Source organism: Numenius arquata, chromosome 3, assembly GCF_964106895.1.
Source record: "Numenius arquata chromosome 3, bNumArq3.hap1.1, whole genome shotgun sequence".
NCBI classification, from domain to species: Eukaryota; Metazoa; Chordata; class Aves; order Charadriiformes; family Scolopacidae; genus Numenius; species Numenius arquata.
In genome coordinates, this window is record NC_133578.1 from 62,048,413 (window position 1) to 62,063,807 (window position 15,395).

Below are 15,395 nucleotides of genomic sequence, written 5' to 3' on the forward strand. Positions count from 1 at the left end.
CATTAGCCTTAACTATTAACATATTCAGCATGATTTTCTAATATTTAACATCGCTTTTGCAGCAGCACATAACTGTTGCTCTTTACAAAGCCTAAGAGCCAGCTCCTCCTCTGATGTCAACTGGACTGCCAGTTTACAACAGCCCAGGAACTGACCCAAGAAGTTTAGCAGGGAGTTGGCTGCCACTATGACATTGTGTCAGACTGAGTCAGGAGACTGGCTGCATCCACCTCCAAATAGGAACATTAGCATTTAAAATAAATAGAACGACACTGTAAACCAGCAACACAAAAATAAGCATCTGCAAAAGGATCTTGGGGGATGACATCAACAGACAAAAGAGTGTCTGCTCCCAGTGTGAAACCAACACCAAAACAGCAGTGGAATGCTCTTAAAGTAATTACTGCGTTGCTGGACTTGGGAATGGAAAATACTACAAAAAGGTAGTACATTGAAGCACTGTTACGGAGCATGAAAGGATTCATAGTCTATCTTGGAAAGTAAAGGCATTTGTGTTCCCCTACTGAATGAAGATGCCAGCTTTTTGGTAAAAAGCCTAAACTAAAATAGTACCTAAAAGATTCTCAGTGGAAAATAGCTGACCAAACCTCAAATATGCTGGAACTTCAGCATCTGCACACAAATCCAAATCTCCCTCTTCTTTGCACAGGTTTAAATGTATAATTAAATCCACCAACTTAGCTGGTGATTTTCCAAAACAAAGTGGATGTTGGATTAGACCCTGGCTGTAAAGATTTATATCTATACGCATTCCTATTTTGATTTCCAGTTTCCTCTCATGTTTGGGGAACGGTGACATTTAATTAAGGAACTAAGGGAGGGCTGTTTGTTTGGGTTCCTATCATTAATCATTCCAAACTTCACTGTACCTGTAGTGTCGGGAAATCTCTTCTTCCACCTGGGTGGTAAAGTCACATTTGGTGCATGAGTGTTCTTTGTTCTCCTTGAGCGTCAGTGGCCCCTCTGCCCCTGGCAGGGCGTTTGTTTCTGGTTTGACATCAGATGCTTGGGCTTCATGTGCATTCTCATAGTGGAGCAGGAGAACGTCCACGTCGGGAGTGGAGAATGAGCACTGATGGCACTGGTGTTTGACTCTAGAGCTTCCTGTCACCCCTGGAGACAGGTGCAAAAGCAAGAGAGCACAGTGGGAACAATTACTTTTTCTGCAAGCAAATGGATAAGTAATTTCTCCAAGGTGCTTTTCTGGGCTGCAGAGGCCTCGGGGACAGAACTGACAGTGCTTAATGGTACATTTATGAATGTTGTGTAGCTGCTGATAGTGACGGAGAAGTGGGCCCACCACTATTACATCTGGGCCATGGCTCTTTGAGTACCTAAAGTCACAGAACTGACAGTTGTAGCTTGTCACCATGCTGTCCTCTGCTCCTTTGCTAGTCAAGTCTTTCTTTTTTGCCACACTCGCACCCTTTTCTGTCTTTGTCACTAACTCCCCATCTGCATTTTTGGCTAGATCATTCTGGTTAATGACAGATCCCCTAGAAAGCTTATCATTCAGATCTGGGTGAAGGCTTCCTGCCTGGCTTCCCCCATGCTGTTTGCTGTAATGTTCTAATAGTTTCAGTGAGCTGGACGATTCACAGCTGAAACTGCAAAATTTACACCAGTAGTAACTGGTTGTATCGGTACCATTTTGTCTAGAGGAATCTATTGGCTTGATGGGCACCGAATATCCAACTGGTGTATCATCTCCTGCTTTTACAGTGATTCTGTCTTGCCACTTCCCCAAGTCTCCAGAATCACATGGTCGAAGAGTAGGACTGGATTTATTGGAGTTTTTCTCTGAAGTTTTACCAGAATCAGAGGAGGGAAGGGCTGCTTTCATTTTGTTTGGGTGAGTCTGTAAGAAGTGTTGCTCTAGTTCAGTGGAGGAGTTGCCCATGTAGGTGAAATTGCAGAATTTGCAGCGGAAGTACTTGGTGTTGCCTTGGCAATCTGGAGTTTTCCGCCCAATTCCAATAAAGGTTCCACCTAAAGTAACCTGTGAATAAAGAATGAAGTCATTTTAGCTCTACTGCAGATTTAGTCAAATAGCAAGGAAGAAAAAAAAAATAAATAAAAGGACAACTAGAGAGCAATTCATAAGTCTCTTTCATCAACCACCACCACTATTTCCATTTCTAGTAATGTAGAAAGATATCATACCTATACCCTCACATATTTAGCATTTGTGCTGGAGATTTTGAAATGTTTCACGTAGCTGAATATATATTTCATATGAATACTAAATATTTTTATTTGGGGAAACTGAGGCACATGTATGCAATGTGACCAGAACTCAGAGTTCCCTGATAGGACTATTCCTTCCTTCACTAAATCGTGTCATTGATAGAAGAAGCAATCATCAGATCCCATATCCCTGAACCTTTTGACAGGAAAGTTTGCTGGGAGTCTATACCAGATGTGGAACAAAAGAACAGTTCTCTGTCTTTCTCTTTCTATATATTTACATGTTTTAATCATATTCATGCTTAACAGTCCAAGATAATTGCTTACTAAATATGAGCAAACCAAAATTAAATGTGAAATAACAAATTCCATTTGCTGGGTCAGAGCATGACCAATTCTTATAAAGACCATTCCTACAGGAGTATCCAGTATCCACCAGGACGCCTTTTAACACAGCCATAGTGGCTGATGTCTGAAACGAAAGGATTACTCAATGCAGACATTCTCCAAGGAAATCTTCTGTTCCTCTCATGCACAGAGCTCAATTTAGTAAAACAAGGATGGAAAAACTACAGGAGAAAAATGGCATGTGGCAAAGAAACATACCACACCCAAATCCATGACATCACTAATTAAAAAAAAAAAAAAAAAAAGGTAGGTCTACTTAACTGTCCTCATCATCTGTGAACAAAACGGTCTGCAGGAAGGAAACAAGGCTTCCAGGGCTTACGTTGTTAAAGCCTGTGTTCTCACAGCAGGCAGGCCTGCCCTTCCCAGGAGTGCACCACACCTGCCCGTGACATCAGGGGGAGATTTGCTGCTCCCGTACAACTGGTTTGAAGGCCAAAGAAAGAATCTCCTGACAAAACTGTCACCACTGCTCTACTTCTTTTCCTGAATAGGAAACAGTGTAAGCATCCAGAAGATAATTCCTCTTTACACCCAAAATCCAGACATCTACTACTTTGCCATCAGCCAGTCTACACCACTACATCAAGGACATGGGTGGAAGCTTCCTTGTGCCATGTTCTCAACTTTTACACCCAAGAGATGCCTTACAGGGAATATAAAATTTCCACACAGGGTTAGATTTCCATTCTCCTAACCAGTAAGTGTATTACTACATTTCTGCAGGATTCAGTTGTAATGCATTAGGCAAATGGTGTCATTATTTTTCTTCTTCTCCTCAACAGCTGTGCCACAAAGCAAGCATGTGATCACTGCTCATTCAGTATCACACCATACGGAAAGACTCAGACATACAGAGAGCACAAATGTAAACATTTTTAAATGCATATAATGTAAATGCCTTTTAGCCATTTAGCTCGGAGAATGAGATGCTATCCTTTGTATCCCATCAGAACTGAACAATGTATAGTGAGTCAATGAGTTGCTAAACCATGATATAATGAGCTGCTGCCATTCAGCCTTCAATTTTTTTTTTATTTTTTTTTTTAAAGAAAGCACAATTCCCATACGCTAGTTAAAACATTTTCTTAAATAAACTGAAAATTGCTTTCTGTGTGGTTAGGAAACTTATCTCATTAGGCAACGGTGAGTCAGGAAGCCAAACAGCTAGGACTTAACTGTAATAACGTTGTCACTTAAACTGGGGCTCCAAGTTCTGGTATCAAGTTATGAACTTGGTTTTGAAGAGGTTCTTTGGAAGAGGGATGTTTTAACAGGTCTTCTGTACTGCTGAAGATATCTCATTTTATTCATTTTAGGGTGGGCAATAACTGGAGACAAAGCCATGCTGAGCCTGATCCACTGACAGCAGTGGGATTTGGGCCTGCTCCACAGTGTCTGGCACTTAGGTCTCCATCCACTCCATTATTTCACTGTTCAAAGTCTCAGTGGTGTTGAAAGATAACTTAAGGAAAGCACTGATGGAATTATGGTAAACAGAAAATAACAGCAGCTCACTGTGTGATTACCTAAGTTGCAAGGTGATCTGGTTTTGCTCATTTAATTAGATACTTATGTTTGTTCTATGCATGCACAGAACACTGGCCAAAATGTTTTACCTTAAGTGACTCTAATGAGTAAATACATCCATTACTCTCAACTGTCCATTCATAGAACTTACAGATAACAAACCTATTTTGCAGACACTCTGTAGACACTAGTTAGAAATTGTGAGTGACAATAATACCAGCTGCTGTTCATTGCTAATTACTTTTATTTCCGAACTGGAAAAACATATTATTAGTACTAGCATTTTATACAATGGGCTGTAAATCACAACATTTCTATAAATTGTGCTAATCCTGTGTAGTGGCCTACATAGCAAATTTGTGTCCCATGCTAATACATCCTTCCCTGCATCTCAAGAAGATAAAACAGAACTAAGTATTCTCACACTATTTGTGTTAACTTGTTGCAAAGGCAGGGGACACACACACAATCTTTACAGCACTGGAATGTAATTGATTACCAATTATAGGGCTGGCATTTCCATGATTACCCTGCCACAATTCAAAATAATGTGTCCTATTAGGAGAGCATGTACATGAAAGGTAACCCAGGATCATCTTAATGTTATTACACTCAAAAGACATTTTTCATACACAACAAAATCTACTGAAAGCCTCCTTGCGGGTCACCAGGTAAAGAGAACTGAAGAAACTGTTTTCCATGCAAAGACATTGGGAGAAGCACTTGAAATGACAGTATAAACTCAAGCTGTTTCAGCTTTCAGCCAGCCAAATTTGGAAGAGGCCTACACATTTGCAGAACTGTTTGGATTCATAGAATCATAGAATTATTTAGGTTGGAGTCATGCACTCTGCTCAGGTCTTGGCTTGAGTTTCATATATTTCAGTTACATATCGATGTCTAAGTACAGGCACCAAACTCCTTCACTGGGCATATAATTGTCCTTAACCTCCTGCTCTCTCTGACCTGCCCCAGAAAGATGAAAAATAAAGGAGAAAGAGAAGAAGGGGAAAAGAAATATATATCTACCCTAGAAATTAATATCCACACTTCTGCATGTTATCAGAAATGAGAGCTTCTAGTATTCATTCCCATATTTCATTCTGATCCCAGCAAAACCTAATCCCCTGTTTTGACTGACAGAGTCATATTTTAAGTAGATGCTCCTCCCCAACGTAAAGCAGAACTAAACAAAAGCAATGCTAAAATTCTGCAATTCTATTACAGCAGCGGAGTCCAAAATGCCAGTTGACATAACTAGTGGCTGTCACAAGTACAAGTACAGCTTGCACTGGAAATGTATGAGCACCTACACATCAACAGTTCCTTCAATAGTCACAGAAGAAAATTCCTCTTCATAATCCTCTTTTTAAAGCGAACCTAACATAAAAGGCATCTGTTTGGACTGCGGAAACCTGATTTAGTTCTTTCCTTCATTGTCATTTGCTTGTGAGACCTTGGGATTATCACTTACTCCTGCAGCACCTCAATTATGGCAATATAGTTGGTATTATTATGCTATATAGAGGAAGACAGCTATTGGAATGAGTTCTCCATTACTCCACTCGAGATGGTTGCACTGATATTCTTCAAAAATTGCTCTTCAAAGCCATGTTTCAGTTTGGGATTAAACTGAAATACATTTCACAGTAAAATTTTAATCATTACATTCATTCACTAATGGGGAAAATTATCAAAATCTTGAAAACCGGTAAAGAATTTATCATAAGGATTGAAGTTCACGTGTTATTACAACTGAGCTATCTCCTCAGACACCACACACATTTCCAAAAATAGCCAGAAAGAGGAGAAAAGATAACACAATAACTGACAATGTTTCAAGATGTACTTTCTAAAGCATGTTGGCAAGTACTTCAACAAAGCTGTGTAATTGCACTATATGTTTCCAACAGATATGTCTATATTACCTTAATTAGTCAGACCAAAAACAATGATTTCATGGAATACACAGACTTGGGCAAGGAGAGGTACTTTCCGTTTTTTTAAGTTGGTTTTTTTTTTTTTTTAAATGTCTTTAACCTGCCCTTGATTCAAATACTACCCTACTCCGTTTTCCCACCTCCTTTTCAAAGTTCAATTTTAAATCTTATTATGCCAAAGCAGTTTAAAAATACTGCTTACAGAAAATAAATACAAAAATTACCAAGAAAGACAAAGTCTACCAGTGCTCCTGTAATCATACGTTTCGTGAAGAAAATTCCACCAGCAGAAACTAGTGGCCTATATCCACGTAAAAGATTGAAGCGCAAGGCTTATATGCACAGGGTAAAGCTGTCTGACTCCTGGCTTCCTCTGCAATGACTGGTTAGAAACTAGACTAACCATCTGCATTGGAACATCAAACGTTAATAAATCCTCGTTTTTTGATTACCTGGTTTACATCTTTGGCTAATCAGGAGGTTGAAGGCTTCGGATCCCTTACCAATCTCCCAAGCCATCCAGTCTGCCTTTGCCAATTACTCTTAATCTTCTAATCCTAAAATATTTTCTAATGCTCTTGTTTATTCATTTGCTTTGTGCAATACAGCATCCAGAACATTTTAACCATCCCACATTTATGAAGTTCTTCATGTCGTGCAGGCCAGAACAGATTCCTGGCTTTTATGCAAGTTTGTGTAACACCACCCAGTTCTCTAACCTCCACTATGGAGAACTCACTCCCTCTCATTCCCTCTCTCTCCGCATGTAAAACTAGGATAATCTTCAGAGTATATTCTTAAAACTATTTAGCATACTGTGAATAACTTATTGGTAGATACGGGTATGTTGCAGAAGTGAGGCAAAGACTATGGACAAGCTCCTGGCTTTGTGGGTGATTTGCATTTACCAAAACAAGAAAGCACACTATTGGGTCACATCCATTCAAGATGAGTGTATTCTTCTCAAGATTTATTCTGTTGCCATTGCAGCCAGTACGGGTTTTGACATTAGGATTTAAAAGGTATTTTTAAGACAAAGACTGTAACAGAACAATAACAGGATTTAAATTAAGGTCAGCACACCAGATGTGCAAAAAAAACAGAAGTAATGAACACAGAATCAAGACTTTCATTTGCTAGCTAATGCTAGTAGACTAATATCTACCACCTAAAAGGAGCACCATCCCTTCTATTCTCTCTCTGTATAGAAAAAATTTCCAGACAGTTCCTTGGCTACTGTAAACTCAAACAGTCTCACAGACTTCGAGGCAAACTTGCACTGATTTACACCAGAAGAAAACCTAGCTGCTTTCCTTTTCTCCCAGCAACTTTAGTTTTTGAGCTCTTATCATTTCTGTGGGCTAGGTTAGCAGTTCATCTCTTTAAATATACCCAAGACTATTACCAGTCTCACCAACTTCCTTCATTAACCTCTCTTCAAACACTACCAGATATCCCTGGCATAAAGACGAGGAATATTAACACATAAACAACTTTGCCTTGAAGGCTGTGAATATACATCACATCAGTTGTTCCACAGAAACTGCCCATCTGAAAAAGAAAGGATATCGAGAACTTCTACTACATATAATAATAATATAAATCATTACTTATGAGCTACAGTCAATATAGAATTTAGATGCCTACAAGACCATATGTGCTTTTTCACATATTTTTATATATGTGTGTATGCACATATAGATAAAAAAAGGAAGCACATATATGTTTACACATACATACAAGCTCGTGCATATGAATGTATATATATTTGTGTTTTATCACCATCCATTTCTCCACCTGCCACCATTTCTTTTTCATGTCTGTGGTTTAAAAGAGATGACTGACCCCTGTGTTTGGTGTGACTCTCTCAGTGTGCAAGGCAGTCTCCAAGCCTGATCATGATCCAGAAGTAAGACTCAAAATAAACAGGTATGCACACATGCAGGTGCAACACCCAAGATAGCTCAACAGCCTTCAGTTCAAACATGGAAGTGTCCAAGGAGACTCTGCAACACAGTTGACATAAAACAGGCCTTCTGAGACATCACACTTTCATGCAAGTTCTGTTCTAGCACACCCTTCAAAATCTAGCACAGCACAATCTAGTCCAAGAGATTAGGATATATCATATCCAGCAATAGTTGGTCAGTTTATTTCGATCTAATTCCTCTTTTAGGGACAATTGAGCTAAAGTCAATAAGACCAAAAATATAAAATTTGGATCCATTTGTCTAAGAATGTGAGGAAAATGAAATTCATTCACATGCATGTTTTCATCTACTCACGTCAACTAGTTATGTATCCATGCCACCTTATAGGAAGCCCACTTGATGACAAAAGGGGAACTTTAAGAAGGTTTGATTTGTCAGTACAAAAGTAAATGCTATACTTGTCTATGCCTCCAGTCTAGATTCTCACCATATTTGTAAGAGTCCCTTTGCCAAAACCACCAAAAATGTAGAGGAAACCTTAAACATAAGAAGGGATACTGATTACATCTGTACCTCTACAGACCCATTACGGCTTTTCTAGTCTTAGCTTCACAGCTTCATATTCAATCAAACTGCTAATATAAAAGTGGATGATAAAAAGCTGAAGCTACTAATAATAAAACCACTGGTTCTCATTCAACTGAATCCTAGTTAGACCAGACTTTAATTATAAGTTATACTACTAATCACACACTTCTAACATGAGAACAGTAAAAGCTGCCAAATTTGATATACTGAAATCCGGAATGCTAAAAACCACATATACCTAAGTTTCTGTAGGTACATGGAGCTCACCACCAATTTATAAAGGAGACAAAAGGAAGAACTTTATAGGTTCTGCATGCGTGGTCACTTCTGACACTTTCTAGGACACTTTCTAGGACAGCCTGGTAGCTGGACATCCAGAAGGGCTCTCAGTTGCTGTGAAAATCCTAGAAAAGTTGTTACCCATAGTCATATATGACAAAGGATTAAGCTGAGTGGCATAGGACAACTCTTATAAAATTGGATGTCTAGAACGATGAAAGAAAAAATCTGCCACCAATCTCACATTAGTCTGTGTGATAGATAATGTAATACTTTTTTTTTTCTTGGGTTCATTGAAATAAATCAAGAAACTTTTGGATGGCTTTTATCAGTCCATGGCTTTTCAGAAGTTTGTTTTCTTATCTTATATGTCAGTCTAGTATCTAAAACCATGAAACAATCAAAATGAGAGGGCTGGATTAAAAAGAAATATCACTTTTTAGTACTTTTAGACAGGAGTCTGATTCTCTTTAATGGCTGAACATAAGAGGAGGTAGGTCTGTGACAATAAGTTCCAGAACCAGGGCCATGCTGAGCAGGAAGCTCCTCAAAGGTAGCACACACAATATGAAGCTGCCTGGAGTCAACCGTAGGAACTGCTGAGCACTGCAGTATGTCTTTATTCATGGCTGTGTGAATACCCTTCTCCCTTGGGACATGCCATCTGAAACCCTCACCTGAATGCAGACATTTCTGTCCTTTCTTTGAGGGACACTGTTTTCTTTTAAAACGTATCAGGAAATGGGGTCATGCTCCCTTTTATACAATAGCCTAATGGCTTGAACACTTGTTCAGGAAACAGGAAAAGTAGGCTCCTTTCCTTGCTCTGTCTGAGGGGATCCAAGCTCATTTCTTCTCCCTCCCTGGGCAATGTCCTACCTACCCCTTAACTATAAGCTGATATGTGGAAGACAGCATCCTCCAGTCTTTCTGTTGAAGCTGTCCCACTTGTGACTCATAAAAAAGAGTGGGAACAGAAAATGGACTCCTGCCTACTTGCCAGCCACTTGCCCGTCTCTAGACCTTTCTATACTCCACATTAAAGAGTCATTAGATCAAGCACAGGAGACTTAATCAGAGTAGCAAAGCAATGGTTTTCAGCATCATAGTTGTTAGCTTAGTCACCTGAATTTAAGTGAAGTCTTTAGATCCAGTCTAAAGTCTACTACTTTAGGCAAGTCCACAAAGCCATACATAGGCTAAAACATCCAGCAAGACAAAGCTGCTTATAGAGATTGATCAATTAACTAAATTTGAAGAAAAAGTAATGAAGGGCATCAGCAAAAGTTGATCCATTGAACTCACTTCAAATATTATCCTGATAAAAGCAATAAAGCTGATTAACACATTATCTGGGAACTCAGAGATGTGCTAGCAAATGTTTTCTGAAATCTATACTGGCAAGAAAGTTAATCTCCCAGAAACGGCTCAGTGATTGTACCCAATCCTATGGAATTTATTATAATTTAATGAACCAAAAACCTCTGAGGAAGAAAATGGGAACAAAGAGTACAGATGATTTCAAAACAAAATCACATTTTCAAAGAAGACAAAGAAATCTTCCTGGATTAAATATTCAAATCAAGTAAAAATCTACACAGTGGTAAGGCCAGAAAGCTTGGGTTATTTACACAGTTCCCAGCCAAATCCTCCTTAGGTACTACAGAATACAGTCCCAACATTTGCGTACCTGGATGTGAAGCCAAATGTGTATGCCTACTGTTTTGCTGACTGCAATACAAAAAAAGAACCCTAAAAGCTGGCTTTTGGGTTGGGGGGTGGTGATTTTTGATTGGGAGAGGGAGTTAAGTTTTCTAGGACAGACTGCACTTCTGTGTTATAAGTCCAAAAACGCATCTGATTGATTGATTTCTTCCAAGCCCTTGGCAAAGTGACCACATCCCTACCTATCTGCAGATAGGATAGCAGATACTGTTTCTTTCTGCGCTCAGAAATTTTTCCGTTGCTTTTCGTTTGCTTTTGTTATGTATGCAGACTACGGGGCTCAATAGCATCCCTCACTACTACAGATCTTTATATACCATAGTCTCCAACTGACCACTGTGAGCCAGATCAAAGTCAGTCATCTTCATCCTCTGGCTTCTGCACCCAGCTCCCTGGCCTGAGACCATAAATCCATCAATAACTTCCACCCCAGCTACAACAGAACAGTTTGTTAAGTGCAAGGGGATCAATAAATCAGATCTTAAGCCCAGTCCACTACTATTTCAAGTTAATTACAAGGGGATTATTTTCCTTTAGCCCAGTACCTATACAAAATAATATTGTTTAGATGAACCAATTATTCAGGTTCAGTTCCCTCTTCGCATTACACAGGAGTTTGATTGAACCAATTTTAACCAGAGCTCAAATCAATATGATCCCTCGATGCGGCAGGAGATGCCAGCCATTCAGACGCCTGAGAAAAATCCCCTCCAAAATGGACGTAGTAGCAATATAAACATGTGTGGGTGCAAAGGGGATTTTCAAACGTACTTCTACTGTGTTTATGAATCTCACAAAGCTGCTCTGTATCGGGAGTGGGGGAGGAGAAAGCATAAAAATATTAATCAGTTACTTATCTTCTGACATGTTCTGGATCAACATCTGGTGCATGTGCAAGTGATGAAGTATGGCATTTGGCACAAAAGCTTATTTAATCTTCTTTTCCCAAATTGGGCAGGGAAAATTAGCACTCTTAAAAATTAAGTTTCCAGATCCAATTTTTTTTCTTTAAAATAAATTGCCAACATTGTATAGGCTGTCTGTTCTATTTTGGAAAATGTTTTTCGTCTGAGAAAAGACTGATCTTAAGTAGATTATCTATGGGCTGTTTCCTACCGCTTTTTGTCTCCCCTGCAGTATCTTACTGCCAGGGTTTAGTAGACAAGTATAGTCTAGGTTCAGCTGTTTTATTTCTACTTCTATCAGTTCAAACTGAGATAGCTCACACATCTGTTTTATTTCTGAACACACTGCATAGGAAAAGTGTCCAGATCATTCTAATCAAGCATAAACTTTCCTATAAATAACTAAGGACCTAACGAAACAATTGTTTGGAGGAAATGAAAGTGTGTTTAGAAACTCGAATTCCTCTATACTGTATGCCTGAGCTGTTCCAGTTTGAATGTCTTCCTGACAGCATGGATCAGTTGCTCTAAGATGCTGTCCCCGGAGTCAGCAAACTGAAACTATAGCAGGAAATCCAGGTATTAACATCATACTATGTGCTAATTATAAACCATCATTTCACATTCTGACATTATTCACTTCTAAACTCTTTTAACTAAATCACGTATTTGCTTTCTAATCACAGTTTGACAGGAGAGAGTGTCTGACACAAGACAGTGAAGTGATCTTTTAATAAGACAGCAGTTCAAAGATTGCAGCTTTTACGCATAGTAACAACCTTAGTTTGATTTGCTGCTCCACAAAGAAGTCGTACAGTTTCTGAAAAAAGAGGAAAAGTTTAAATCACTTTAAAAGCTTCAAGTTCCTGACTTGTGTTTCGGTTCCAGCTTCTTACTTGAAGTTAGATGTTAGCCATCTTAACCTGTTTTGCAAAATTTCTTTCCTATAGCTAAAGTCTCTGCAGGCATTATTAAATATTTTCCACCTTCTACCTTTTTATTTTAACTTCCCCTGAGTTTTGTCTGCTGATTAATACCAGGTGGAAGATAATGTCCTGTGCACACATACACTTGAAATTGGATGGACATTTGAACTCATTTTGCAAACTTTGTTGCATTTTTTTTTCCTTAAAATCTGAATTGTTATATCACAGAATATTGAGGTACCCCACCACATCTCTCAGCTCATTCATGAGAGAATTTCTTTTTTAAAAGCGTTATTTTTTTAAAACTGATTAAATATTAGCTGATAAGAAACTAACACAGACTCCATGAAAAAGCTCTCAAGTCCACTCTTTCATGGTAAAAAAAAAGACATTTTTTTTTCTTTTTACAGCAGTATCTGTAGTTTTTCCCCTGCTCCAACTAGATGAGAAAATGACTGAGGCAATAGTCCTTCCCTTGCACGCTCACTAACATGAAGGACGGCATGGGTTACTGTTACTTTTTGAAGTGTTTTAAATACCCATTGTGTATCCTGTTTTTCTGGCACCAGACAACTTTAGAGTTGCCAAGACTTGCCATTTATTTTATCTTAATAAAGAATCAATAAGCCAAATCTTGACTCCCGGCAGCTGATAATTTAGGATTACATTTTTAATTTCCAGCTGCTGTCTTTTGTCTGTCTGGTTGTTATTTTTCATTATTATTTGCTCTTTTCTTTCCGTGACAGCAAATCCTTCAGATATGATTACCAATTCAGCAATTTGCCTGTATGCTGAATAAGATCTTTTGTTGTTGATTACCGTAACGACTAAATCGTACACAGAAATATCACTGGTCAAAAAGCCGAGTACTCCTCTACTGTACAAGATGCTCAACAAACCTGCAGAAAGCCTGGCTAAAATAGACCAAAATGGTTCTTAAGGCTTAAGCAGGTTATATGAAATACTTTGATTGCATAGGTAGGAGAGGCTTTGCGAATAAACGGACTTTGCAGCCGAGAAGGCAAGCAGAAGGGGGAAGGCTGGGAAAATACAAACCTGCACATCGTAAGTCCCATTTAATAAGACCGGCCTCTGGGAATTGATGTCCTGCAGCACTCCTGAAAGCACAGTGCGGTTGACTTTCTGGAACTCTTTGGAGTGGCTGAATTGCACCATGTTGTGGAGAGCCAAAATTTTAGTGTCGAGCTCAGCATCCTGCCTGGTGCGGTTGTGCAGTCCTAGGTGGTACTTGCGGAAGTGTTTGATGAGATCTGTGGGGTCGTTCCCATAGTAACCGTATCCACAGATGTTGCATTTGAAGTCCTGAAGCTCTGGAGACAGAGGCGCTGTATCTGGGTTATCATTTACCAACAAATCTGCTTTAGATTTGTTCAGCCTTAAACCCCCATCTGAAGGCACTTGTGGGTTTTTTGAGGCCATGGGGACCGGGCTTGAGCCTTGGCCATCAGTTTGACCACTTTGCACTTGCACTGTTTCATCTGAAGCTTTTGGCGACATCTGATGCTCCTCATTTGTCTCCGCTGCATCTCCTGATGGGGTACAGACCACATCTTGGGTGTCATCTGCATCTGATTTTTGAGGAGACTTCAAGGGCTCACAGATTCCCCCAACAGCTGGAGATGAGAAAGCCAGCATATTTCTGTCTGTCACCTCATCATGAGGGAAGGATGGAACATTTCCTCCCTTATTGTGGCTTTCATAATTGAAGCCAGCCTTTTCACTCAGCACTGAGCTTTTCAAGTCCTTTTTAATGCTGGAAGATGGCTCTTGGACATGCGTGCAAAGCTCCTCCTTGTTATTTAACTCTGCTGCATCACTCTGGTCAGTGTTTTCTTGCATCTGCTCTGAGGAAAATTCTTTTTTCCTTCCAGACTCTTCACTTTCAGTACCTGTAGACTCAAGGGTCTGTACCTCACCTTCACTAGCAACGTTTCTTAGAGGGGGGTTCTTTTTCCGGACCATATCTACCACAGAAAAAAGAAAGAAAAAAAAAAAAAGAAAGAAAAAAGCAAAAAACCCTATAGAATTATTCAAGATATAAAACAGATTATAAACCTGGCACTTTTTAAAGCATTCTGAACTATATGAATACATCAACTTTTCAGAAAGTTTTTCTCAAACAGGTTTTTAAACTATGCAGTAAACTGGAACTTTACATTTAAAAAAAGGATCACATGGATACTGAACTTAACTTAAAGCCTACAAAAGCACTGCCATCAGAGTGAGTGAATTTGAAGTTTCACTGTCTTTTCAGAAGATAATGGTCTGGCAGAAATAATTTTAAATTTTAAATTAATGCTTCCTTTAAAATAATTTGAAAAACTAAGGGGAAAAATAAACTTTTTTAAGTCTAACGTTCATGCACTGTACAACTACATATAATGTAGCTTTGCAAAAATACACCTAAAAGACAATCAGGAGCACTTGAAAAAGTTATTAGGAAAGAAAGAGATTTAGAAAAGTAACTAACTTTGGGGTTTAAGAGAAAGTGTTTTTCCTAAGCAAGTATCACTTTCTCTGTAACAAAAGCTTCTCTTCCTACTACCTATAAACTTCGAACAGGATTATATGGATATTCTAGAGTCTGGCCCCACAGTTCATTATTCATGTAATTAGTTCTATTTGCCAAACAAAGAGAAACTAAGTTTATTAAGAAACCTATTGTCAATAAAATTTTACAGGCCTAGATCCAGCCATTTGACATTGCTGTGTGGCTGAGTTGGGATCTACCCCAAAAACACCTGGAATCCACATGGGTCTAAACATCCGAGCCTTCCTCTGCTCAGTCCTCCTTGCAGATGCAGCCGCTATTGTTAAATCTGCAAGTACACTTTCAGGATCCGTTTAAGAGAGGGCAGCGATAAGGATCAGAGAGAAATGAGGAGTCTGCCGCCGGTGAGTTAGCTGCTAGCTGAACAGGGGAGATTATGGAAG

At 39.1% G+C, this 15,395-nt stretch overlaps 1 protein-coding gene across 3 annotated transcripts in view; it reads right to left on the reverse strand.

Annotated features, from left to right (window-relative positions):
- TRPS1 (transcriptional repressor GATA binding 1) overlaps positions 1-15,395 on the reverse strand; it is a 175,984-nt gene that overhangs the window by 154,284 nt on the left and 6,305 nt on the right. For all 3 annotated transcript variants that reach the window (XM_074145532.1, XM_074145530.1, XM_074145531.1), the window contains exons 2-3: positions 13,497-14,425; positions 891-2,020 (exon numbers count right to left, since the gene is read on the reverse strand). In XM_074145532.1, the coding sequence (XP_074001633.1) occupies positions 891-2,020; positions 13,497-14,425 (2,059 nt within the window). The remainder of the gene's footprint in view (positions 1-890; positions 2,021-13,496; positions 14,426-15,395) is intronic.